The 27,169-nt window shown below is 38.2% G+C and overlaps 1 protein-coding gene across 1 annotated transcript; it reads right to left on the reverse strand.

Annotated features, from left to right (window-relative positions):
- Window positions 1-544: 544 nt before the first annotated feature.
- sppl3 (signal peptide peptidase 3) lies at window positions 545-27,169 on the reverse strand. The gene is made up of 11 exons (XM_041969373.1): window positions 26,664-27,169; window positions 11,887-11,964; window positions 10,375-10,466; window positions 10,073-10,192; window positions 9,769-9,847; window positions 6,106-6,218; window positions 5,191-5,297; window positions 3,498-3,661; window positions 2,645-2,835; window positions 2,341-2,450; window positions 545-1,956 (listed from the first exon to the last, which is right to left on the reverse strand). The coding sequence occupies exons 1-11, from the start codon at window positions 26,687-26,689 to the stop codon at window positions 1,885-1,887; spliced, it is 1,152 nt and encodes a 383-aa protein (XP_041825307.1). The 5' UTR covers window positions 26,690-27,169; the 3' UTR covers window positions 545-1,884.

A 27,169-nucleotide genomic window follows, 5' to 3' on the forward strand; every position in this document is an offset into this window, starting at 1 on the left:
TGGAAGGACCAAAAGAAAGAAACCAAAAAAAAAAAAAAAAAAGTTTGGTACCAAAATGGTAAAAACATCCTGTGTGTTAACTTTCATATCCATGTTTGATCTCTGAAGGGCAAGACTGGTGCACAATTCCCCTCCATAGGTCAGAACTGATTTTATGATTTGACCAAGCACACACACACACATACATACATAACCATCCACCAAGAAACTCCCCCACATGGACCCCAGCAAATGAATGTAACCTCAGTTTGCCTTCGTGCTTCCCACCGAACAATGGATCCAGTTTGAGTTTAAACTCTCACAATAGTCAGATCTTCATCAACTGATGTGGAGCACTGATGCTAATAAAGTTCAGATATGGTGGTCATTTCCTGATCTGACATCATTTGTTCTTGAGTTGCCTTTTAGTGTCTCTGCGGCCATATGTCGGCTTAAATTTAGAAAGTGCACAACTGGTTTCAGTTTAGACTCCAGCATGATGTATGAAGAAACTTCAAAACAATAGAGCAGACTGTAATATAAACTAACACCCATTTAACCTCTTAGTTTCAACTGTTTATTTATTTATCCTTTTTTTTAATTTTACATGGAGACAAATACCATTTCAAATCAACTTGTCATGTGTTTGACACCCTTTAATCGAACACACACACACACAGCTTAATGCAAACCTGACTATTGCCACTGTTTAAACAAGGTCATGGATTCAAATTAAAACAAAGTAAAACAACCGTTTGCTCATGTCTTCTGTTATCATTCACACACACACTTTAACACTAGAGAAGGAAACTAACTTTGTTATCTACCAGCAACTGTTGTGTGCACAAACCCACAAACATCAGAGCACGGGCTCTGCTCGTGAGTCGGACCCGAGACGAGACTGGCAGCCAAAGTTCACCAAATTCCTTCTTCTGGCTGGCGTCAGTTTCCCCATCTATACAACATGCTCTCAAACACAAATACATGTGTACACATATATACAAATAGAAGCAACCCCTCCAAAGTTTGGGAGGGAGGGGGGTGGCTTAACAATTTATAATGCATCATTTCTGTATATGCCAAGAATAAAACTTTTCTAAATAAAATACATAGTTATCTGTGAGGGTGGGGGGTGGGGTGAGGACAGCAGATGAACAGAGGACGAGGAGGTCGGGGCGCGCTGAGAGTGTAAGATGAGAAGTCATCGTGGAAGAAAGATGGAACAGACGAAGAGAGCAAAGATGAAAGAGGGAAACGGGTGGAGAGGGAAGACTCCTCCGTTACTGTGTTGTTGCTCCTGGTTACTGTTGTGGGCTGATGTAACACTCCATCTTCATTTCTTTAAATAGTTCCATAATTGTAATATTAATAATAATGATCACAACAATTCTTAAAAAAAATGTATATAAATCTCAGTCATGTCTCACAACTGTAAGTCTGTTAAAAGGGGTGAGGGTGGGGGGGTAACTGAATTAATCTGAGAGATACAGATGCAAAGGAAATCAAAGAAGAAAAAGAAGGAAAAAGCAGAGAAAGAAGAGGCCTGATGGTTGGAACACCGTATGTGACGGAAATGGCAAACAAGATCAACTACAGAAGTGGAAAAAAGGCAGGGAGACAGAACAAAAGCAGCACAGGCAGGATGTGCTAAAATGAAAAGGAAATAAACAGCAACGAGGAAGCTGAAATGAAACAAGGAAGATGTAGGGACCAAAGATGAGTTGTGTTGGGGCATTTGTGATCCACACACTGGTGTCCTTCTGAGGGTTTTCACAGAAGTTTGGTGGAAAGTATGAACAAGTGATGACGACATGGCCTCACTGCGAGTGCGCGCCCTCTCCTTCCCTCTAATCAAGGAAAAAGATCAGCAGTCTTCCCCGTGCTGGTTGTTCATCCCCAGGTGCATCATACCTCCAGGAAGCGAGAGCTGCTGGTCTTGGCGTGGAAAGGCTCTGACCACATGCGCCGCAAATCCCCCTGTGGACCACAAACACTGGCTCAGTCTCGAGCCACACATCCTAAAGGCGTTGCTTCTTGCATAAAAATAAAAATCTCTCAGTCTCAGGGCACTGCAAATAGTCTCTCTTAACTATAGCTAAAATTGTGCCGTAAAAAAAGAAAAATCTGATACAGTAGTTAAATTGTTGGATTTTCAGTTTTAGTTTAACTATTTTCGGATGGCATCTTACACACAGAAATCGAAAATATTACATAATTTTATCACATCTGCTGCAAACCTTGAGGAAAAAACTGTTCCTCTTTACAGGGATTTTGTGATTAGTACTTAGGTTTATGAAAAAGCCACAGATAAACTTTTAGCGTGTTTAAGAAAAAAGAAAAAGACTTGTGAGCAGTGTGCACCTTCAGGTAGGCCATAGTGAGCAGAGGCAGCAGGGTGAAGGGAACCAGGTAAAGAAGAGCAGGCTGAGCAGCGCGATGGATCCTGGAGGCCACAGTGGCAGTCAGCAGACCTGAAAGGACACAACATTTTCAAAATACTTTAAAAGCAAAAACAGAAGCTCAACATTACCTTTTATACAAATTAATCTGTATAACAGCACAATTTATGATGTAACGTAGCACACTGAAGCCATCTCCACAAAAATCCTGAAACAATGAAACTTTGACTTTGTCACATCCATCCGTCCATTGATTGATTGCTTACCCACAAAGTACCCGATGAGAGTGCAGTGGAAATAGGAGACACGCTGCATACGACCGGACATGTTACCGGGCCCAGGGACTTCCCCGTTTGCCTGCTTCTTGTAGTTATCATAACGCAGGACGAAGCACAAGAGCAGCCCAGGCATTACAATGTCTCCTATTCCCAGCATTGAGAAGTGACTTCCTGTGGAACTGCACAGACGCAAAGGACGGAAACAAGTTTGAAACACTAGAAAGCACAAATTGGAGAATCACTGCAGCTTCCTGAGGCGAATGAAAACTGATGCTGAAGCAGTATCTATAGAAACCGCTTTTGGAGTCACTACTGACTACAGGCATCCAGCTGTAGTTCAAGGTTGCGAGCAGAAGGAGATGTTAACACATCATCTGCTGACATGTCGAAGGAGAGCTTTGGTAAAGCTACGACTGTGAAAAACTTGCAAATTACAATGTGGACAGTCTGTCCTACACAACTATTATGTTGCTGCAGTCTGATGGCCGCTAAAGGGATACTGAGTGTTGGTGAAGTGGAGGCTTAGACCAATTTGGGTCACTAAAATCCTAAGGGGCTGCAACACGGATTAATTTTTCACATTATTTAACAAACCAAAACATCTGAATCAAACTGCAGTAAAGTGAACACTAACAAGTTAAACCTGATGATACTGAATAAAAGCAAAAATGTCACACACTCCACTGTTTTCACCTCACTGAGTGGTGCTTGAAAAGTTTGTGAATATAGAAATGCCAACATTTCTTCATAAATATAATTTAAAACATTAACTACTCGTAAAGCAGGAACATGATAAAAGGTTTCACACACATTCAAGTACCACTCTAATGGAAAGTATTACCTGGGAAAGACCAATTTTCCAGGTAAGGAGAGGCGGGGCACATCACGGCCCATTCCCGGCCCCAGGTGGAGCTTCCTGGACAGAACATCTATGGGATTTTCAGCAGGTTGGGTGGCAACTTTGACCATCACATTGCTGTTGAAGATGTAGGCTGAGAAAAAGACCTGGGGAAGAAGAAGAGAAGGCAATTTTATCAAATGTGTCAAACATCAGAAAAAAATTTAAACGTTTTCTATTACATCGTTTGTCTGGTATTGAAACTTCAAAGTATTTAAATAAAGTAAAAAAAAAAAAATCCACGGATTTAAGGAGCCAGCTAGCTGTAACCAGATTAATACTTAAAAGGCATATCAATTTATTCAGGCAACAGCAGGGCCTCTTGTTAGATCAAACTAATTCACTCAGACTGTGAGAAACAAAGCAGCCACTCGCACAGGAGTCCTCACAGCTATTCTGTCAAGTTCACTCTATTCAGGGAAGAGGACAAGGTGGGTGGGCTCATCCTCTCTCAATCCACCAGAATTTTATTTTTCTGTTGGGAGTTTGTACCCTCGCTCTCTTGTCAGACACTGAAAAGAGACATCTGAAGCTTCAAGTTGAAGTTGTATTCACTGCATGCTTTAATGATGCTGCAAGCCCAGCAGAAGGAGGTTTAAAAGGTTGAGAACTACTGTATTATAACATAAAGGGCAACAGAAACAATCAGAACTAGGCTGAAACATTACAGAAACAGCATAGATGGTGCCGGATAATGTGCAGTTTTGTGCTTGATGCAATATTTTTCAATTTGTCAAACCAAACAATGACCTGAAACATCAGGACGACAGCTGTTCTGCTTTTCAGTGAGCCCAACTTATTTTATGTGATATAACTGGATGGATTTATTTAATTCTTTGTTACAGGGCTCAAGTTTTTCCTTGCAGTTTTCCTTTTATTTGCTCAGTACTGCTGGCAATAATGCCTATCAGAAATAACTGCTCATTTTATTTTTTTGCTTTTTCTAAACTCACTGCAGAAAAATCTAAAATACTACCAGGCATGTACCTGCCTGGTAGTATTAGGAACATATACAGACTATCGTGAACTTTTTAATAGACGTGTGCCTTTGCATATACACCTGTTGATTGCAAGTTTAGGGTGCATTCACACCAGCCTTTTCGAATCGAATCCTAGCCCGTTTCCACAAAGTCCGCTTTGTTTGGGGTATTGTGAATGCGCAAACCAACTGATTCGAATCAAAGAAGCGGACTCGGTCTGCCACCAGATGCGAATTTCAGTTCATTTTAGGTGGACCAAAACACAAGAAGCGGACTACTAGGCAAAGTGCGTTGAGGGTTCAGCGCATGGTATTGTGGGTAAATGCAACCAAAACATTTGTGCATTTGGGACGATTTGCTGCTCTGGCCGGGAGAAATATCTCGCAGTCAAACGTGGAAGAACTGGTAGGGTTTTGCTGTTGTGTTGGAAACAAAAGTTGTCCTGCATTAATCAGCAGATGAACAAGTATTCTTTTAAGTTGTGTGTCTCATCTTCTCCTTCAGTAATACTTGATGCAGTGCCCCTCTGGTGGGGAGTAGAATATGTCATTTAATAGATCCAAATCGTTTGAAAAGTCCGAAAGAATGTTGCAATCCTCATGGATGGCGGACTATCCTGGTGTAAAAGCATCCTAAGTTTGGGATGGGGGTCTTACCCAGAATACATCATAAATGAGCAGTCCTGACAGCAGCAGGCACGACACCTTCAGACTGGGAAGCCGAACGAAGGCTATCATGGCGACACACAGGCCCATTGCCAAAGCTACATGGAGGAAAAGCACATGATAGTTAGAAAACACTATTTCACAACAGAAATTTAACAGATACAAGCTGAAACAGATTAATTGGAAAATATTTTAAACAATTAATAAATAAAAAAAAACTTATATGGTTGTATTTCTTGAAAATAAATTTAAGGATAAAGTTTCAAAACAAATTCATTTATAGTTGAACAAAGCTGACACCGGTTTATCTTCATGTTATTAGTTTTGATTAGGTATTGCTGCCTTTTTTGCTCAGGGCAGCATTGTACATGTTGTTGAAGAAGATGGAAGATTAAAGAATCTAATTATTTTATAAAAGAACTGTACACCAACTTGATGGCATTGTCTGTCTTTCAGGATGACATTAAATTTTATGAGTAGTCAGCTTAAATGCCAGTTCTGTTTTATAGAGCAGCTCTTTCTCTGTTAGCAGCACTGATGTAAAAGCCTTAAGACAATACTACGAAAAATCTTCTCACCCCATAAGTCATGCCAAGATCCTTCTTTCTTAGAAACAGTCTTTTCAAGCAACAGTTATCTCCTGGTTTACAGAATAGTACCTCGAGCACTTTCATGCTATTTCTACAAGGTTACTTTGAAATGTGAAGGACTGTTCTGTGTGGATACATTGCAGGAAATTCTTAAAGTGCAATGGCATTAAAGTTCATCACAGTACTCTGCAGTTCTCTTTCTATGCAGATTCTCATTTTATACAACTCTTTCAGACCTGTTTTGAATGAAACTTTGCACTGAATGGAGATGTTGCTCCAAACATGCTGTCACAAGAGTCATGAGTGAGCAACGTACCGTCCATGAGAAGCCAGTGTCCTGTCAGCACCCAGATGAGCACCAGCATCACAGAGAGGGAGAATGACAGGAGCTCAGCCAGTGTAAAACGCCCACAGCAACCAAACGAAATCCTGTGTTAGAGCAGGCACACACACGAGAGATCAAATATAATCACACAGAACCCACCACGAGATGATACGATACACACATAGTACATTTACAGTTCATTACGGAGCAGCCTGTGTAAATTAGCAATATGCAAAGAGTAACTATAATAGGGGAAAATCCATTTTTGGGCTAGAGTGGAAATGAAACTTTTACACTCCTAATTCAAAAGATGTTTCCACTAGACAGTACATAAAGTGAAGTATAAACTTTAAACAGGCATGTTTTTTATATACAAGTTTTTAAACAACTTGTTACATTGTAATAACAATTCTTATTAATATGCCAAGCATGCAGTGGTGTAAAATACACTGCCTACCCACAAAAAGTGTCACCACCTGGATTTAACTTTAACTAAGCAAATAGGTTAAAAGCTTCTCGTTGGATAATTACTGCATGGATGATAATGATTCAGCGGGCAACAAATTATTAAACCATAACTGAGGCAGTGAGTAGCTTCTAATTTCTTAAACAACCATGTTGGAAGGCAGATCCTGTGGTTGTGGAAATCTCTTTCAGAAGTGTCAAACTATCGGCATGCGTCAAGCAAAGAAAGCATCTAAAGCAGGGGTGCTCAAGTCCGGTCCTCAAGATCTACCATCCTGCAACTTTTAGATGCAACCCTTCTCCAACACACCTGAATCACTAGGAATGATACAGCCATCATGCCTAGTGCCTACTGTACAAGCCTGTGGGGGCAGCGCTATGATCTGGGGTTGCTGCAGTTGGTCAGGTCTGTGTTCAGCTACATTATGTGCCCAAAGAATGAGGTCAGCTGATACCTGAATATACTGAATGAGCAGGTTACTCCATCAATGTGCACAAGCATATTTCAAGATGACAATGCCAGGATTCATTGGGCTCAAATTGTGAAGGAGTGGTCCAGGAAGCATGAGACATAATTTTCACACATGGATTGGCCACCACAGAGTCCAGACCTGAACCCCATTCAGAATCTTTCGGATGTGCAGGAGAAGGCTTTGTGCAGTGGTCGGACTCTCCATCATCAATACAAGATCTTGACGAAAAGTTAATGCAACACTGGATGGAAATAAATCTAATCAAAACAATGGCACAGCGAATTTTGCCATATTTGAAGCTAAAGGCGGTCTGATGAAATATGGAAATATGAAAATGTCACTTTTTTTTTTTTTTTTTGGATGGGCAGTGTAGCAACGATAGATGGGAGCAACATAAAAAAAAAAAAAAAAATTAAAGTTTGTTTATTATACTCTATATATTAAACAGAATAATATCACCGGAGTAACAGTGTAGTTTTTAATAAAACTTACAAAAATACTCTGTATTTCTACCATAACAGCCATTTGTGGGATGAGAACTTGCACCATCAAACAAAACTAATTACCTAGTTAGAGGTAAGCTGGATTTAATGTCAAATGCTGGTGAAATGTTCTTTCACACTCGAGTGTAGGGTTACGGTGTCGCAAAAAAATTTATCGAGAAGCTCCAGAAACCCAAAAACATGTAATCACAAGGGAGCTCTTCCCCATAACCATGCTGCAAGCATGGGTGCGCATCAGGTCTACAACCCCTGGCAAAAAGTATGGAATCACCAGTCTTGGAAGAGCGCTCATGCAGTTGTTTTGTTGTGTAGAACAAAATTAGATCACAAACATGACTCTAGTCATTCCAAATGGCAACTTTCTGGCTTTAAGAAACAATAAAAGAAACAACGAAAAAACATTATGGTAGTCAGAAAAGGTTACTTTTACTGACCAAGCACAGGGAAAAAAATATGGAATCACTCATTTCTGAGGAAAAAAATATGGAATCAGTCTATTTTCCCAAACAAAAACAAAATTCTAACACCATTAATACTTAGTTGCACCACCTCTGGCTTTGATAACAGCTTTCAGTCTCTGAGGCATGGATTTGACGAGTGACGAACAGTATTCATCATCAATTTGGCTCCAACTCTCTTTGATTGCTGCTGCCAGATCAGCTTTGCAGGTTGGAGCCTTGGTATGGACCATTTTTTTCAATTTCCACCACATATTCTCAATTGGATTGAGATCCGGACTATTTGCAGGCCATGACATTGACTTTATGGGTCTTTCTTTAAGGAATGCCTTCACAGTTTTTGCTCTATGGCAAGATGCATTGTCATCCTGGAAAATGATATCATCATCCCCAAACATCTTTTCAATTGATGGGATAAGAAAACTGTCCAAAATGTCAGTGTAAACATGTGCATTTATTGAGGAAGTGACAACGGTCATTTCCCCGGTGCCTTTACCTGACATGCAGCCCCATATCATCAAGGACTGTGGAAATTTTAATGTTTTCTTCAAGCAGTCCTCTTCATAAATCTCACTGGAACGGCACCAAACAAAAGTTCCAGCATCATCACCTTGTCCAATGCAGATCCGTGATTCATCACTGAAGATAACCTTTATCCAGTCCTCCACAGTCCATGACTGCTTCTCCATAGCCCATTGTAGTCTTGTTCTTTCTGTTTAGGTGTCAATGATGGTTTTCGTTTTGCTTTCCTGTATGAAAATCCCATTTCCTTTAGGCGATTCCTCATAGTGCGGTCACATGCATTGACTCCAATTTCCTCCAATTTGTTTTTCATTTGTTTTGTTGTGCATTTTCTGTTTTTAAGACATACTTCCTTAAGTTTTCTGTCTTGACGCTTGGATGTCTTCCTTGGTCTACCAGTGCGCTTAGCTTGAACAACCTTCCCATGTTCCTTGTACTTGGTCCATGTCTTAGACACAGCTGACTGTGAACAGCCCACATCTTTGGCAACACTGCGTGTAGATTTACCTTCTTCAAGAAGTTTTATTATCCTCTGTTTTGTTTCAAGTGACATCTCTTGTGTGGGAGCCATGATTCATGCCAGTCCCCTTGGTGAAACAGGTCTCCAAGGTGTGGTCACAGGTGTGGTTTTAACTGCAGACTAACAAGCAGATCTAATCTGAAGCAGGTGCTCATTTAGGGAAAGGAAATTGTTTTGATGAAGTGAATAAAGACTGTTTTAGTGAATGAAGTCGTTCTAAATATTTATAGAGTTCAGCTATGTCTCCGTGATGGACATGGAGTTCTCAGAATCAAACAAGATAGATTTCTGTCTGAGTTTCAGGTGGGTTAGGTGGCTTGTCTGATACACATTCTCTGCTGGTTGAAGTGTGCGCACCTGCATGCACGTACGTGTCTCTGTGTGTGTGGTATCTGGGTGAAACTTGGTGTGTAGAGAGAAATGAGGTGCTATTTGCTATTGCCTCAAACAGAAACTACCTATTAATACCAATAATCGTAGAAGTTTAACAGCGAAGGAAAAAAAAGTGAAAATATGCATTTACCTGTAAGGAAGCAATATACTGCAGCAAAATAATAGCTTTTCCATCTACTTCCAGTGGTGTTAAGCTTTTCACCCACTTTCCATTTTAAAGCATTTAACAACAACTGAACTGGTTGCTTCCCAGATGAAAATTTGAAGTGGTTACAAAACAGCATGGATCAGTTTCACACACGCACACACAGTTTTCTTACTTGTTCTGTGGGGAGCAGGGTCTGGTCAGATACTGGCACATTGGCAACAAGAGGAATGCAAATGCAATTGTAGCAAGAACTGGGGAGAGGAACAAAAACACAGTGAAGCTCAGTCTAATACACCTTGACTTCTTGCTGCAGTCGTTTTTGTCTATTTAATAGACAAGCTAATGGTTTTCGGTTTCAATAGTGTACTAAGTAAAGGGGTCTTCCCCTGTGTGTAACTACTGGAAAGCGGCATGAAAGCCTCATAATAATTCTACAGCTTTAGTGTTTTTGTATTATGTTTAAAAGCAGAAATTACCTGCAGTGCAGATGGTGAAGACCACCTGTACCGAGTCAAAGAAGAAGAACATGACTAGGAGAGACACTGAGGCTCCAATTGGCAGAAACAGAGCCTGTGTTGAGTCTATAGTCTGAATGCCTGAAAGACAATAACATAAAATATAAAAACGCTTCAAAACAAACAAAAACAGAAAGCACTGGAATCAAGGCGATGGATACAAGCCGAGCAGCTAATCTATTACATGTAACATGTGCATATTATAAGGGATTAGTCCGTATATATTTTGTATGTTTAGACTCCAAAAATGATTTATTGCTTACTGTTGTTTGTGTTGCTGTTATTAAAAGACCCTGCTGTTGTGGAGTTACCGTCCTTATCCTTCTCTTGGTTCTCACAATCCATATTTAATGACCTAAAGGAAAAATGGAAAGAAAGGCAAAAGATGGTGTGAGTCCTATACCAACATAGATAAACCCAAAGAAAAGAAATTTTCTTCTTTCTAAAGAGGGTGATTCTTCATAGCAATCCATCCAAGTATAATATGGATCATAAATAATCATCTCCAGAGAAAAAGTGTAAATGTCATTCATATTTAAATTTTCCAAACCAAACTGAGTATATAGCACAAATTGAATTAAGGTTTCCATCTATTGTGATTATACTAGAAAAGCTTTAAACTATTAGTAAAGGTAAATATGTTTGAGTTGTTGGGAGGCATCTCTGAAAATTAAAAGAAAAACCTTCAGCTGCTACACCATCATAATGTAGGACATATTGCAGACGTTATAATTAATAACAGACTCAAACGAGTCTGAAATGGGTCGTTCCACCTGATCAGTTTATTTAGGTCCTTTAAAGTGCAACTTGCAGGTTGGGTTGTGTACAACACATAGACAAAGTATACACATAGAATTTTGCAGAAAACTTACGAATAAAATTTCTGTGTGAGACATAAATTAAGAATTTAGAGGAAAAAAGGTAGCCATTCTGAGCTAAATTTAATATCTGCAATGGCTGTTATTTTTCCTGATCCTTGTTCTTTGTTGGGCCTTTATATGCCTGTCAGACAAAAAAGTATAAGAGTGTTTATCTGTTATCTGTATTTATATTTATTTAAACTAGCACTTCTGCTGAGGTGGGGATGAAAATTTTCCAATCAGTCTCTGATTCACTCCTAATTGTTAGGATTGTAACAGATAAGATCGCATTTGTTTTGGGCTTCTTTTTGCAGCCTGTTTTCATTTCGGGTTGCTTGTTTCTGTCTCAAGATCTGGTAACAGAGCAGGAAGGCTGTGGGTAAAAGGAAGATACTTGGTGTGAGTGCTCTGTGTTTTTAATGATGTAATTAAGCTTTGGATGTGCGCAAACATTGCAGTGGTGTACAGATATGCAATGTGGGCATGAGTCATTAATAAAACAATGCCTTATAATGTGTAAATGAGAATTAGAGTGAAATATCCTATCTGTAACTCGTATCAAAACCAGAATTGGAATATTTTTTTAATTAAAATGAGGTCAATTGACAAGATATTGTTGTCCATGTACACATCCTGTCTGGAGTTGTGTACTGTTTGGAGCAGAAATGCTCTTATGCAACAGTAGTGTTCTACTTGGGATGCTTTCTGCAAAGTTTTACGAAATGTGCCTGTTTGTCAACTGCCTATTTTCTGCTACAAACCAAAGCTTTGGACTTTTGCAATCTGGGATACAATCCCTTCTATAATAAAAAAGTTGTGAAAAAACTGTTTCCAGAACAATAAATAAAATAAAGGGTTGGCTAACAAAACATTCTCTGCAAGGCTTTGTCAACATAATTAACTATTGACACTTACCTGAAGCTGCCATAGACGATGAGAAGGATGGAGATAAGGAAGGTGGACACCTGGCTGGAGTCAACTAGGGAGTATGCCCTGAAGAGGAAAGAGAGAGAAAAATAGTGAGTTAAGTATGACATGTTTCCAAAAACACACAGCTGTGTAATGGACATCATCATCTGCCGGGAACTTTTCATTGGGGTCCCAGTATTGACTACCTGTAACCTTGTATAGTCTCACATAGTTGTTTTAACAAGTTGGCAGAGAGGAATTTGAAATGATAATAACAGAGTTATTTTTATCATTTAATATCATTCAATTAATTCAACACAATCTGAAGTGAGTCAGTACAGCCGTGGGTATCACATGCAGCCATGTACATGTTGATAGGCAACAGCAGCATGCAGCAGGCAATTTCTGTCACCACATAGTTCTGCGATGTTTCGCATCCAAATCAGGTGTCGCAGAGAAGTGTTTCAGATGCAGTTTCTGATTGTACATCTTCAATAACAGCCACAATAGGCAGGAAACCTAAACTCTTTAGAGTTTCTAGGTCTGGCTGACTGCCTCGTATTCTTCCTTGTTCACCAGATAAGTTTACCGGTGAACCTCAATTTTTTTGTAAATATTCTTATACTTTCTAGCTTTAGTGCACATTTAAGGTAGAAAATAGACAATGAGCAGAAATACTGGATGAAGCCTTTAATCTTTGGAAATTATTCTATGGATGAACATGCAAGCATTTGTATGATTTTACTTGTTTATTTTTATTTAGTTTAGTCTAAAATAGTCTTTCAGCGTGTTGAAGCAACAAAGAAGAAATGACTTAATGTCCATAACCGGAAAAGAAGAGGTAAATAACTTCTGTCTTGTCAAGGCTTGGCTACTTACAGTGAAAAGCATGTATATATCATAACTACTATGATAAATGGCACATTTAGTGTCTTACTCAACGCTCAAGACATTTATGAAAAACTGCCCTGAAATAATACACAATTATGTATTGGCATTAAAATGATTTATCAGGAAACGACAATGTTTTTAACAGCCTGTTGTGCATTTCCTGCTGCTGATACATCAAGCACATTGCTACACTCACAAGTTTTTCAGCACAACTTTTGTCCCCCTCTTTACCATCCTTACAAATACAAAGGGCAGCATATCAATATGTCAATGTGGGACTGTACCACTAACCTTTAGTACTACTGCCTTTAGAATAACACCTCTTATTTTAATCCAAAGTATTTCTGTGTTATGTGTAAAGGAAGCTGGGTTTCATGAAACAGACTTGAGAAAATGAGATGTAAGAGGCCAAACGACAAAAGACTGTGACTTGGATTGTTGAATGTCTACACAATTTAGATAAAAGAAGGTTGGCATCCAAGTTATGATCAAGAAAGCCTGAATATACCAGAATATTAAAACCTGTCCCAAGAACTGCAGATGAAAAAAGCTAGACATACCTCCACAGGTGGGTTGCTGCATGCTAAAGTTTGGGAACCCCTCTTAAAGTTGGACAGTCTCTTCATTTTCTAATGTTACATAAATTACACCAGGTGAGGTTGCTGTTGACCATATCATGTTTTTACATTAGTAGCAAATATTAGTCTTGGTATATTGTATGTACAACAGTGAGCTGGCACTTAAATGATTTGCTGACAAAATGATACAATCATGTTGTTTATCTCAACATAAAACCATCATTAATACAAAAGTACTGAACCTGTTGATGAGGGTAGAGAAGAAAAAAAAGAACACTGGACTATGAGTCTGTAGTTTTATGTGAATGTTGGTCCAGAATAATGAGCTTTAGTGATTACTTAGTCCATTTGTTTGTGCACATACACTTGCTTGAGTGAGAGCATATGTATGAAGTATATGAGTTGGAGTGGCCTGAGTGAGTTTATGACTCCTGGCCTGATTTTATGTCCCAGTCTGAACCCATTTTCATGTTTCCTGTGTAGCTGCTGGGCCTGTGCTAGTTGCAAAATAAATGATTTGCATTTCCTGTTTTTGTGTTCACTAATTAACAACAATTTCTTTTTGCACATTGTACTAATCTGCTTATAAATTTTTACTGACTCCAAACCACTACCATATTACTGACAGTGGGGCCTTTTTGTCAGCTACTTCAGTTTCAGTCTCATCCTCACTTTTGCGGGCCTCTTTTTCTGCACCATCTTGTGTTTGTGCTCAGTTGTTTGCTCAGTCATTGGCAGGACATGGCAACCAGAAATCAGCTAAAACGGGGATCCCCAACTCTGGTCCTCAAGGCCAACTGTCCTGCAGACTTTCGATGTTTCCCTGCTTCAACACACCTCAAATGAATGGCTCAATAGCAGATTTGTGCAGAGCTTGTCAAAGAACCATTTAATTTAATTAAGGTGTGTTGCAGCAGGGAAAAATTGAATACCTGCAGGATAGTGGGCCTTGAGGACCAGGGTTGGGAATCACTGAGCTAAGAGACGCATTATTGCCTGCTAATAGACTGGAGTGTGTGACTGAATTTGCATTGTGTTTTATTGTAATGGCCCAGTGACAGAAGTAGTACATGTAAAGTGAAAAATTCTCATTTTTGCAGCTATTTAGTGAAGTTTCCCCAACCCTATTACTGGGGGACACCCCCGAAACGAGACCCACCACTCCCACTAGATAGTCATGTTTATTTTGATCTCATTTTCTAAGTCACAACAGTAAGTAAGTAAGTAAATGTTTATTTATATAGCACCTTTCAAGATAAAAATCACTGAACAAGTGCTGAATAAAAAAAATGAACACAACAGAAGCGATTTTACGTTTCATTACCTCTAAAACAGGTACATACTGTGTCCTTGTACTAAAAACTAAAGTCTGATGTTATTTATCTGATTTACATGATGGCATGCCATAGCTGGTCTCTGCATCCACGGCGGTGTTCCACCCTGATGCTACAAACATTGACATGTGCGTGCACGCACAGGTGAGCACGCTTTCGCCAGCGGACAGAACGCGTGCATCGGAAAACACATCAACCAGCTAAAAATTAGGGCTGCAACTAATGACTATTCTGATGGTTGATTAGTCACCGACTATTAAAACAACTAGTCGACCAATCGGATTATGTATCTCATGATTATTATAAATGGATCTTATTTCACTTTCAGCTTTGAAATCTTGCATGAGGTTGTTAAGTCCGACGTTCCTCCTCTTTAAATGTTCGAGCATTGCAGACGTACTTCCGTGGTACACAAGGTCCGCTTTACAAATCTCACATGTATTTAATTTATTTTGTAAGTTTAACGTGAAGTTATCCCAGACTTTTGACGTTCTTTGCCACCGTTTTGCTCCCTAGTCCGCCACCATATTTTTCCCCTGGCGGACTTTATTGCGCATGTGCAACTCTCAGCAGAGATAAAAAAAAAAAGATGATGTCTCACTCTGTATTTTTTTTCCCCCTTTGGGCATGTGCATTGTGCAACTCTCAGCAGAGATAGGATTAGAAGATGATGTCTCACTCTGTAGTTTTTTTTTTTTTTTTTTTTGCAGACAATAGTCGACGAATAAATTTGTTGTTGACCATTTTTATTGACAACTATTGTCGACTAATCGTTGCAGCCCTACTAAAAATACGACAAAATTATGAATTAAAAAAAAAAAAAAAAAACCTCTTTCAGGGAGAAGAAGATAGAATCACTGGTGCTCCGATGAGTAGCAGCTGGAGTATTTCTCCTGCTCTGGTGTTGCACCATGAACGCCATGTCCATCACAGGACTGCGCACAGCTGAACAAGCGGAATCTAATGCTATTGTAGTAATTACTGAGTTGTATTAAGGTTTAAAATGGAACCATAAACGTCAACGCGTTATCTGAGATCTGCACTAGTGTTCCGCTTGGGTTTTGGCATTGGGGTGACAGGTGAACGACTCCACAAGGTGAAATGGATATCATCACATTTAAAAAGGTCAACTTTTATCTGTCCAGTGTTGCAGCACTTAAGTAATTTATGGAAAATTGGTCTGCAATGAAGCTTGGAAATATAACATGACAGTGTAGCTGTCACATGATGTTTAACTTATTTTGTCAATATCAGAGTTATATTCACATTGTAATGGGAGTTCATGAATATGGGTTTTTACTGTGAACAAGTGATCTGGGTCTGTATCATAACCTCAACCTGACTTTATAATGCGGACCCAAGAGAAGGCTGGCAATGTGACATGCCCTATATATTCACCCTAATCCTGACTTGTCTGTTTCCTGTCAAAAATCAATGACATAGCTGAGGAACACAGGCTGTGATGGCAAACAATATAAATAAACAAATATAACAGTAAGAATAAATCATTGTGCCAAATGGACTTTCATTCATTTAATTTATATTGTTCTAAGATTTAAAAACAGCATTAATAAAATAAAATCTAGTTGACTAAAGCTACACACCCTAAACAGTCAAATTCACTCCTAAGAGAGTATATTAACTAAAAAACCTACCTAAAAATAACTATCAACTGAATTAATATCACATCCTGGTACTCGTAAACATAGTGGTAAAGAAGGTACCATTTAGAATCAGTAGAGACTTCAAAGTTTTAAATTATTTAGTTGGATCTCTGATAAAGGAATGCACTGATTTCACTGTGATTCTGAAGGAAAAAAAAAAAAAAAAAACAGGAATCTCATCTCTTCTGTTTCACCCAGTGGCACAGGAGTAACAACAGGGAGTCTAGGCGGGGAGAGGTAACATGTAGTTCAGTGTGGAAACAGGACACCAGGACAATACTGCATCATGTAGCTTTGCCATGGCCTTGTTTGTCCAACACAGGCCTCAACTTAATGACTGGAAACCGCACTCAGCAGGCATCACCTTTACAGACACTTCAAATTACAAAAGGGCTTGTATACCTGACCCAGGATGTAGGTCATAATAACCATCTAACAATCTAGCCGGTCCAAAATGACACCCTATTCACGCAACTGTGCCTTTTTGTAGGCTCTTAACTGTCCTACAAGCAGTTTGGCTTCAAGCATTAATATAATGATTAAGAAAGTGACCTTCTTCTGCTGCTGACTGACACTAATGATGTCACTACTTCACTGTCAACACAAGCAGCTACTTTAATTTACCACAGCCCTCATTCATATTCTGGTATCGAATTGGTTAGTCTGAATTCTGTGCACAGAAGCCTGTACAACATGAGTGAGATAGATGAATGGAACATTTAAAAACAAAATACAATCCCGGACTGTTGAGAGTTGGCTGGCAGCCCAAAGTGCCATAAGACGTCCTTGTTCACTGAACGACTAGGTTTTCAATAACACAATTCCAATACCGTCCTTCATCAAACCAGTTGCATGCATGACTCGATCACTAGGTCAAGAGGCCACAATGATGACTTTTACAAGTGCTGCCAGTGTGAGGTGTAGATGTTTAAGACTGGTATTTTATTCAGATCTGTCCTGACCCACAGCAAATTAATTCTAAATGAAAAATTGTAATAATAATTCGTCAGCACTTTTTATTGATTTTCAATTTAAGAACTGTAATGCAAAACATACAAAACATTTTTTGTAACTTTTTTTTTTTTTTTTTAACTCAAATTCAATTGCAAGTTTATAATGAAACACCAAAGGACAACACTTTTACCAAAGCAAAACTGCAACCTTGTGTTTCAAATAACCAGACAGAGCTTTTTGTACTTCAACTGAAAAACTGCTGCACATTACTCTTTATCCACCAATAACAGAGCCCACTTGTCTGTGGCTGCCTCTGCACTCTTGCAAGCTTAAGATTTAGCTTTTTCTACAGAAACTTTAACCAACTGGATTTGTTAAACAAGAGGACAGCTTTTAAGTCTGATAAAGTTAGTAGCTTCAAATGTTTCCATGGTTGTTTCACAATGTCTAAGCCTTACAGGGATGATGAGCTTCAAGGTCTGTGTCTTCTTAACTCACTTAACTTCCACACCAACAATGTGTGTGTCTCTGACATCAGTGTCAGTGCCATGTCTCTTTCGCATGATGCACACTGTGCTGCAACTTATGAGTAAATTTTACCAGCACATATTTAGTGTGTCTAGGCATGTGCAATTGATTCAGTTAACCCAGTGATTCTACTCACCAGCTGTTCAGTCAATGAAACCTCTCCTGGACATCCAGTCAGGGATTAACATTTATCTGCTTCCTCTTTTTGATCCAGTCAGGGGTATAAAGGGTTAAATTAATCAAGAAATCTTTATGAACTCTAACCTCTGTGCTGTTTTAAAATCAAACATATCTATGCTGCATCATTGCTCTACCAACACTGTTCTGGACATTGTTAAAGACAGTAATAATAAATCAATGCAGAAATTAAATGAAAAGACAGAAAACTGATTTATTAATTATTATTTTAAGTCAAGACAATAAACAGTAAAAGGTAAGTTATAATCTTTAAGACTACATTCCAGAGCTCAAGAGCACCATGATAAAAAAACTCACTCTCTAGGACAGCTCTCTAAGTTCTGAAGGACTAGCTTGGTTGTGATTTTATTCACAACAATGGCTTTAGTAATCTATCTGATTAATACAGATTAATGTATATGCTTCAACAATCTAACATCTACTGCAGAAAGACAGTCACAATTCCAACTGCTCCTGAAATTTACAATAACTGTTCAAAACCAGCTAATTTTGCAAAAGTCAAGATGGTCAAAATGATCACGCGTCAGGGTTTTGTAAATGACTTGATTATTCAGTGTCGTCAAAAGTTAAGGCTAAGCTGGACTTGTGCTGTGGATAGTTGCAATAATAGGATTTAAGGCTTAAACATCAAGTCATTACAACCAGAAGCAACATATGTGTGTGTCTTACCGTTGAAGCCTGATGTGACAATAGTGTTACACAAACATTTTCAAGGCACAAGGATTGAAAAATAAAAAGGTTGTGGTAAACAACCTGCTTTTTTTTTTTTTTTTTTTTTTTTTTAGAAAACTATGAGGTTTTAGAGGGCCTAAAAAATAAATTAAAAAAGGGGGATGAAACCCCCAAAGTTTTAGGTAATATTAGGTTTATAACTCTGCTTTTCACCTTAGGTCCAACAAGAACAACATTTCAGGGTTTTTTTTTATCAGTATGTATCATAATTGCAACAACTGTCATTCAAAGTATCAGTATATGTCTTTGTATATTAAATATTGTTTCTCTGTTGAATCAGCATCCATAAGGGATTTTACACAATTTTTTAATTTTTTATTTTTTACAATGTACTCCTCTGTGTGTGTGAAGTTAAAGACATGTCATTGTGTTCATTTCCAGCACAACTTTTAGGCCCTGTTTACAAAACACTGTTTTCACGCAAAACATAAATATTTTTCCTTTTTGAAAAAGAAAGGACATTTACACAACAGCAGAATGAATACTGTCCATGCATATTTAAAACCATGAAGTTTAAATAAATCTGTCAGGCCTCTGGTGGGCAGTGAAACTTTGCAACGACCCACCCATAAGACAGAAAACATTGTTTAAAAAAAATAAATAAATAAGATGGCAATTAATGTCTAGGTCATTCAAATCAGGGAAAAAAAAACCACACACAAACGCCACTAGTAAAGAATAAATTTAAATGGCATCATTTTTGCACATTTCTCTTCCACATAAAAGGCTAAAACTAATATATATAACTACTACAACAAGATTTCCCTCATTTCTGGTGAAATGTTTTCACAGAACTAGTGGAGGCAATTCCCCACGCTTTGTCTCTGCACCACAGGAACTTGCTGCCTATTGTTGTTCACAGAAGTCCTTTTACAGAGTTCTGTTTTTCCTTTTAACCCTTTAAAAACTGCAACAGAAATGGTCCATCTGTGCCTACTCTGTTATTTTTGTACGTAGTGGGGTCATTTTCTTGGAGCATCCTCAAGTGCTTCATATTTCTATGATCGGTACACCTCAAGCTCAAAGATTATAAAAAGTCAATGGGCAATAATAACTTAAAAAAGTATTAATATTATGCCATAAATATAAAAAATTTAGATTTTTTCATCACACTTTGCAAAAGAAACATAATTTAGTGGCCCCAAACATTTGTAAATTTACCAAAAAAAGAGAGAGACTATACAAGTTATCGTAACACTGTCTCTTTTAGTTTTTGAGACAAACTCCTTGTTAGGGGCAGAGTAAGAAGGCATTTTTAATGATTCGTTAAGTGCATTTACCCTTGAGCTTAGGTCATACACAAGAGATGTACTTAAACATTTTGCAATTACTATGCAATAAGATACACAAAACTAACTGCTAGTGGCTTCACAGTCGACTGCATGTTGACGCAATTTCTGAGTAGTAAGTGGTGCTGATGTTTCATTTGCAGTTTTCTGTGTTACGCATGCGTATTAACCAAGAGCAGCTATTCTGACAATGTTTGCCAAACCGACAAAACACCTGTTGTTGCTTCTAACTACTGCAACATTTTTTTCCTGTAGATTTCATGAAAAATATGAACATAATATGAAAACTATGTTGGATATGTGTTGAATTTATTTAGGGTTTGACAAAAATAAAATATAGTGGAGATAAGTTTGGTTACTTGAATTAATGGATACAGAATGGATTTTAAAGGATGAAGCACCCACGGAGTGAGATATAAACCCTGAATGGGGACTGAATTGAAACACTCCGAATTGTAATCTGATCAAATTGTGAAATATCAAAGACGACAAACTATTACAATATACAGTATAAGCAAATACAATATTTGGTATTAAGCTTAGGTTTATTGAAGGCTACATTCCATTGCTGCACCTATGCAGGCTGTCTAGCAGTCGAAACTTTGTCTAAGCGAAATCCAGCCACCTTTAATACACATACTTGTCTTATTATTTTAAGTTACCACCCAATACTGTTGAAATGTTTCCCAAAGAAATGTTCATAACCTTTGAAAATCTAAAAAAAAACACCGAAGAGTAGACTAAATAGGTAGATAAGAGAAAAAGGTGTCTCAAAATTAATTTTAACCTCTCTACAAATAGCCAGTTGGCTGTTGCACCACTTCAGCATTGCTATAGACCAGGGGTGCCTAAGTCCAGTCCTGGAGATGTACTATCTAGAAACTTTTAGACGCATCTCTTCTGTAACACATCTGAATCAAATGGCTGAATTCCCTCATGGAGTAGGGCTTGCTTCTAAAAGTCACAGGATAGGAGATCTCGAGAGTTGGACTTACATTTACACAACAGTGGAATGAAATACAACTCTGTGTAGGGGAAAGCGCACATAGGACCAGAAACGATGTAGCGCGTATGTCAGGGCTTTAGTGGGCAGTGAAACTTTGTAACGACACACCCAGGTGTGCGCCAGGTCTGAGTGTGCAAGTGCAAGAGGACATTAAAAGATGTCCTCGGTGCAAAATTTCACTCTGGAGGCCGTTGTCAAATCTTCACGATTTTATCCACCCAAAAACTCTGTAACCATGTAAACTAGAGGCCAGAACGCAACAAAAAATGAGCATTTTACCGTCACTTTTGATTTGACCTTCAGCTCATATCGCTAGTGATGAATGTATCTTTGTGCTAAATCTTTATTTTATATACATTAGATGAAGTTAACACAAGCTGGTCATTTTAACTGTTTTAAAATTTGCATATTCAATCACTTTGTCAAATAAAATCATAAAGCCTTTCTGGTCCCTGACTTTTCCTGAAAGCATATAAATATATAAAACTGTATAAATGAATATTTAGTAACATATGAGAAAAGAGGAAATGTGTTTATTTAATCTATTTCAGCCACAGGTGGTAATTTTGACTGCACAGGATTTTGCATTGTATATTTAGATCCCCATCGTTCTGGATAAGATTATATGGAAGTATACAATAAAGGGTGGTATGCAGAGATGGATCAGTGCTGTATTTTACAACATACGGGACCTTGTAGGAATAATGTACACATCATCAAGAAATGCACTGAAACCCAAACAGCTCAAAGGGGTTTCTACAGGAACATCTAGAGGAGTTTATTAAGGACATTATTGCCTCCTCCTTCATCATTCCAGTATCAGATATTTGAAAATGTCAATGATGTTCAAGATTATATTTCATTACAGATATAAATTCAGACAGAGACCTGAGCTGAAAGTTAGAACTGAAGGGGACTGTGGTGATTCAACCAGGAAAGTGCTACACGGGAATAGTAGTTGCTGAGTCGTAAAATAGGCCAGATGGGAGACTTCAGCCTGACGAAAATTTTCGTAGCTCTGGGAACTCCAGTGCTAGAAAGTCAAGTTAATTTATTTTGATCTCGTTTTTTATACGGCACCATGTCACAACAGACACCATTTTAGGTTCCCTTCCCATTACAAAAGTTTTCTACTTTGTGGTTTAAATAAAAAACTAAACAGTCTGATGTTATTTGTCGGATTTACATGACGGCATTTCATATCTGCTCTCTGTGTCCACGGCGGAGTTTCACCATGATGCCACACAGACACGTGCATGCACATACAGATGGTCACACTTCCGCCAGCGGATAAAGAGCGCATCTGAAAACACGTCAACCGACAGAAAATCAGACAAAATGTTTGCCTTTTTTTTATTTTTCAACTCTTCCAGGGAGGTGAAGATGGAAATAGTTGCACTCCAGCAAGTCTAGTAGTCACATGATGTTTAAATAAGTTTTATTTGTTATTATCAAGTGCCATTTTCCCACTGTAATGCTCTAATGGGTAGGTTACATGATTCAGCAGAGCTGATTTTGAGATTTACACCCTGTTCATTAAGTCTGTATCTAAGTTACATGTATGAAACTAAAGAGTCAAAACACACTAATTGTTATTTGTTGATGGTTGGATGTGGTATTTTAAATAAACTGGTATTTGAAGACAAACAGACAGTAGTTTGTTACAGGAGAGTCTGCTTTACCCCACCACTGTTTGTAAGCCCATTGTTCCATTTAAGTGGAATAGAGGTCAAAGTTGATTCACCTCTGAGCTGGCTACACAGGAAGTCACAGAACCAAATTGACATTTTTGTATGTCAGGGAAATACTGCATTATGGGATATGTCTCTCTGGACACTGATGCTGTCACTTTGCTGAGATGTAGAATGCCAGCCTTTTTTTTTTTATAAGCACACACTGATACACTGCTGTGCCACCTGTGTTTGGTTTACACATAGGAGAAAAAGTAAGCACATACCTCCACATATCTTTGCCATGTTATTTTATGATGTCAGTGTGACAAGTACTTTGGTTTGGGTGCATTTGCACATCCTGTTAGAGCGTTTCCCTTATCATCGTAGTGCACCCCCTCCTCCCTGGAAGGTCAAGTTGATTTGCTTTAATCTTGTTTTATAGTCACAACAAAAGTCGTTCTGTGTTCCCTTTCCTCTAGAACAAGTTTATACTTTGTCCTTTAGTTAAAAAAAAAAAAAAAAAAAAAAACTAAATAGTCAGAGGTAATTTAGGTGATTTATACATTGGCACGTCATTGTTGCTCTCACACGACGGCATTCTACCCAGATACCACACACATACGTATACGTAGGTAAGCACACTCCCGCCTGCGGACAGAAAACATCTCAAACACCTGAAAATGAAATAGAAAGTGAAATAAATGACAAATACTTTATCCCAGAGAGAAACTGAAATCAGACCGAAAAAAAAAAAAAAAAGAAAAAAAGAAAAAAAAAAAGACAAAAATATCTGCATTTTATTTTTCAACACCCAGGAGCTGAAGGCGGAAACACTCACTGCTCCGGTGTTATGTAGAGAACTCCATGCCCATTGCTGGAACACACACAGCTAAACAAGATCAATCTACACGTCTTTTTAGTACTTTCTGAGGCACATTACAGCTAAAAATCTACCAAATATTTGACGGTTTTATTAATGTCGACATTGTCTGAGATATGAACTTTAATAATATTTAGGGAGACTGTACTGAAAGCAACTGTATTACTCATGACATTTAAAAAGTTTAACTTGTTTCTGTACTGAGTGTTTTTTCAATTTTACTCATTTATAGAAAATGAGTTTGCAGTGAAATTTGAAAAGAGTTGTGGCTTCACAGCTGAGTGTAGCTGTTAAGTGTTGTTTAAATTATTCTGTCATGACCACATGTCTCATTCACACTGCATCTGTGTAACGGGTAGGCTACCTGTTACAGCTCCAGAGTTCATGAATAAATGATTCAGGAGAGCTGATTTTAAGGTTGTTGAGATTAACACCCTGTTCATTAAGCCTGTATTTAAGTTACATGTATGAAATTGGCACTCTCGAGTCAAAACAGACAAATTGGTAGTAAAAAACACAATTTTACTGTCTGTACTTCAGACAAGGGGAGTACTTTACTGTACTGCGGATGTGCAGTTTTGAAGATGTGTTTGAAAGCTGACAAGTCATTTTGATGTCAGCTTCACTTGCCTTCATGCCAGCTGCAATATCTAGTCGTAGTACTTGTCTAGTTTCTCTTCCTTTCTTGGTTTTGCAGCTGTGACAAGTGCATATTAAATCCAAACTTCTCAACCATCACATTTCAGGTGAAGATATGAAAGTAGTGCTTCCTCTAGTAAAACACTGATAGTCATAAAGTCAGACTATAAAATATTTGCCTACATTCTGAATTTTTATCAACAGTGTTAATAGTTGTTTGGGCTATGGTTTTTGTGCATGCTACCGTGTCAGCTTCAGGGTCTAATCTGTATTATATGGCTGGGCTTCAGCAAAAAATTTAGGCCTGTTTTTACAGCATTGCTCTCAGGAGCACATTTAAATACATGTTAAGGATTGTCTTTTGATCATTACACATAGACACTGATGTTTATTTAGGTTATTGTTAAGGTTTAGAAAACTGTCTTCATTTGAACCATGAATGTTAAGTAGAAAAAATAAACTTAAAAGTGCTAGCTTAATGGAACTGAATGAAACTAAACATTTAAAACTTTCAAGTGGCTTATGGGGTTCTGCTGCCTCTGGCAAATTTCCCTCCTGTGGATTTACATTTAATATTTTTCATGATATTTATCTACTTGGGACTTGAATTTTGTGAAAGGCATCTCCTTTTTGGCTTTATTACATATCATGTTTTTGGCTGCTCAAACAGCCAGAAATAGCCAAGTTTTTTTAATTTATTTATTTATTTAAATTGCACAGCTTGCCATGCATATAAAAACAAAAACCTACAGGAGTTAACTATACTTATTATTTAACATAATGCCAGTAAAACAAACATTTGAGAAAATAAAACTAGTCACAAACTAATAATTATCATCATGGTTTTTGGTATCTAATTTATTTACATACTGCAACCCTATCACGATGCAGGCAGAACTGAGATGACATCAATGGTTTTTCATACTATGTGTTTCTGAAAATGCCATTATCTAAATTATGCAAATGTAATATCGATTGACTCAACATTGGATATTAGAAAGAGCATTCTTTTAAAACAATTCTGTCGTCCATCTTCACAACACATTTATATTGCATTAATACCAACAACACAATCTTCTCTTGTTAAAATAAGACTCAAAAATGGCAACCCTGAAATTCAACATAACTGAACCGGTAATAAATGTTAAGACCTGTAGTTTTAACTGATTTTTCTCCTCACAATCGATGTCAACCTGAAATTTACATACACACAACAGATAAAAGCCAATGATTTGTAACAATCACTAAACATCTAATATGTTTATCATAGAGAATGCTGTTTCTTTTCATTCCCAGCATGGGATCAGATGGGTAAAAAAAAAAAAAAAAAAATTCACGGTTTGTACAAAAGTCTACCTACCTACCCACCTACCTACCTACCTACCTACCTACAAGAGGACTTTTGGGTAGTTGACTACAAAAATCATTCAAATTATGTAAATACAAAATAAATTAAGGCATTAGAAGAAAATTTTACTAAAAACATCACACACACCAATTAAAATATCAAACCAGCAAGACCATCAAATAACACTGCCTGCTCTTTGTTTCGACTATTTCTACACAGCACAATGCTATTTCAAGTATCACCCAAAAGCTCAACATGTGTCACTATTCAACCGACAATAATCACAAAGGCCTTGACAAAATTGCCATTTCCATTTATAGGCCAAAGCATTTCATGCATCAGTTTCTTCCTTTTTTATTTATTTATTTTTATCTATACATTACAAAACACTCGCATTCGAGTATATATAACCGGATTTGGTGTACCTCATAAAATTGGAAAAAAGACTATAAGTGACAAGCAATTCAAAGTCGCAAATCAAAAACAGACATTTTAGCGATATGACTACGATGCTAGTTTAGCAAAACCTTTGTTATTGTGTGCAGTCAGTGGGCTGACGACAAACGAGAGCAGCTAATCGGCTAACGCTAATATGTAGGCACAGCTAACGTCAACTATCCTGCTTGACAGTCTTTCAAACATCTCTTTATTGTTCAATATTGTGTTTTCCAAGCAGCAAGCGGTGATATACCAGAATAATACACCTGCTCGCTAACCCATTGAGCATATTAACCAGTCAGAAGGAAAGCTAGTTCTTCAGCATTCACTCACACCAGCATCACTGGATTTGACCGCAGCTGACTAAAGTTAGCACAGCATTAGCCGCTGCTAGCTAACCAGACAGATAGTTAGCAGTTAGCAATGCCAAAGATGCAAGAAAAATATTTAGGTATGTGATGTTTTACTCGCTAGACGGCAATAAATGCACCTGAAACCGTCCGCGTTACAAACCAAACGTTTGTGTAGATGGCCAATAATTCTGTTCATTGCCCTAATGACCAGTTTGCAGGCAGTAGCTACAGCTAGGTAGCCACTACTAGTCTGTAGCGCAACGGCTATGCGCACTCACCAAGATGAGTAGCCTTGCTCCGCCATATCGCCGACAACAGTGGCTTCCGCGGCTGTGGCTAACACAGATTCAGGTCCCGGTCACAACCCGTTGGGACCTGGGAGAGGTTTTCTTCTTTTCCTTTACAATCCGACGTCCTATCAGTTACTTTTAGGTGACAACATGGTAATACATCCCGGCAGCAGCTAGTATTCACTAGCTGAAATTCTCGCAATTGAAATGAGAATGATGGTTTGCTTTCGTTAGGTGGACAAGACAAAGCACCCCCAGAAAAAAGACACAGATGTTATTTTCGTCGGTTTTGCTAATGTCCTGCCGTCACCCCAGCCGAGAGGCTCGGTCTTCAACGATACTACACCCACTGTACATCCATATTCTGTCAGGAGTAGCCAGAATAAATTCCGATATTCCTCACGCCTGCACCCCTTGCTGATATGGAAGACGTTCAGCTTTGTTTTCTATGGCGAGTCCACGGGCACGCGCAAACTCGCCCTGCTGTAGAGGTT

This window comes from Melanotaenia boesemani, chromosome 19, assembly GCF_017639745.1.
Source record: "Melanotaenia boesemani isolate fMelBoe1 chromosome 19, fMelBoe1.pri, whole genome shotgun sequence".
NCBI classification, from domain to species: domain Eukaryota; kingdom Metazoa; phylum Chordata; class Actinopteri; order Atheriniformes; family Melanotaeniidae; genus Melanotaenia; species Melanotaenia boesemani.

Bases quoted from the DNA above. Each gene is read 5' to 3' on its own strand.
- sppl3 (XM_041969373.1), bottom strand. From the start codon at position 26,689: ATGGCGGAGCAAGGCTACTCATCTTG. The intron at 6,219-9,768 runs GTAAGAAAACTG...GCTCTAACACAG, and splicing joins CCCTGCTCCCCACAGAACAA to GATTTCGTTTGGTTGCTGTG. The intron at 5,298-6,105 runs GTACGTTGCTCA...TCCTCCATGTAG, and splicing joins ACACTGGCTTCTCATGGACG to CTTTGGCAATGGGCCTGTGT.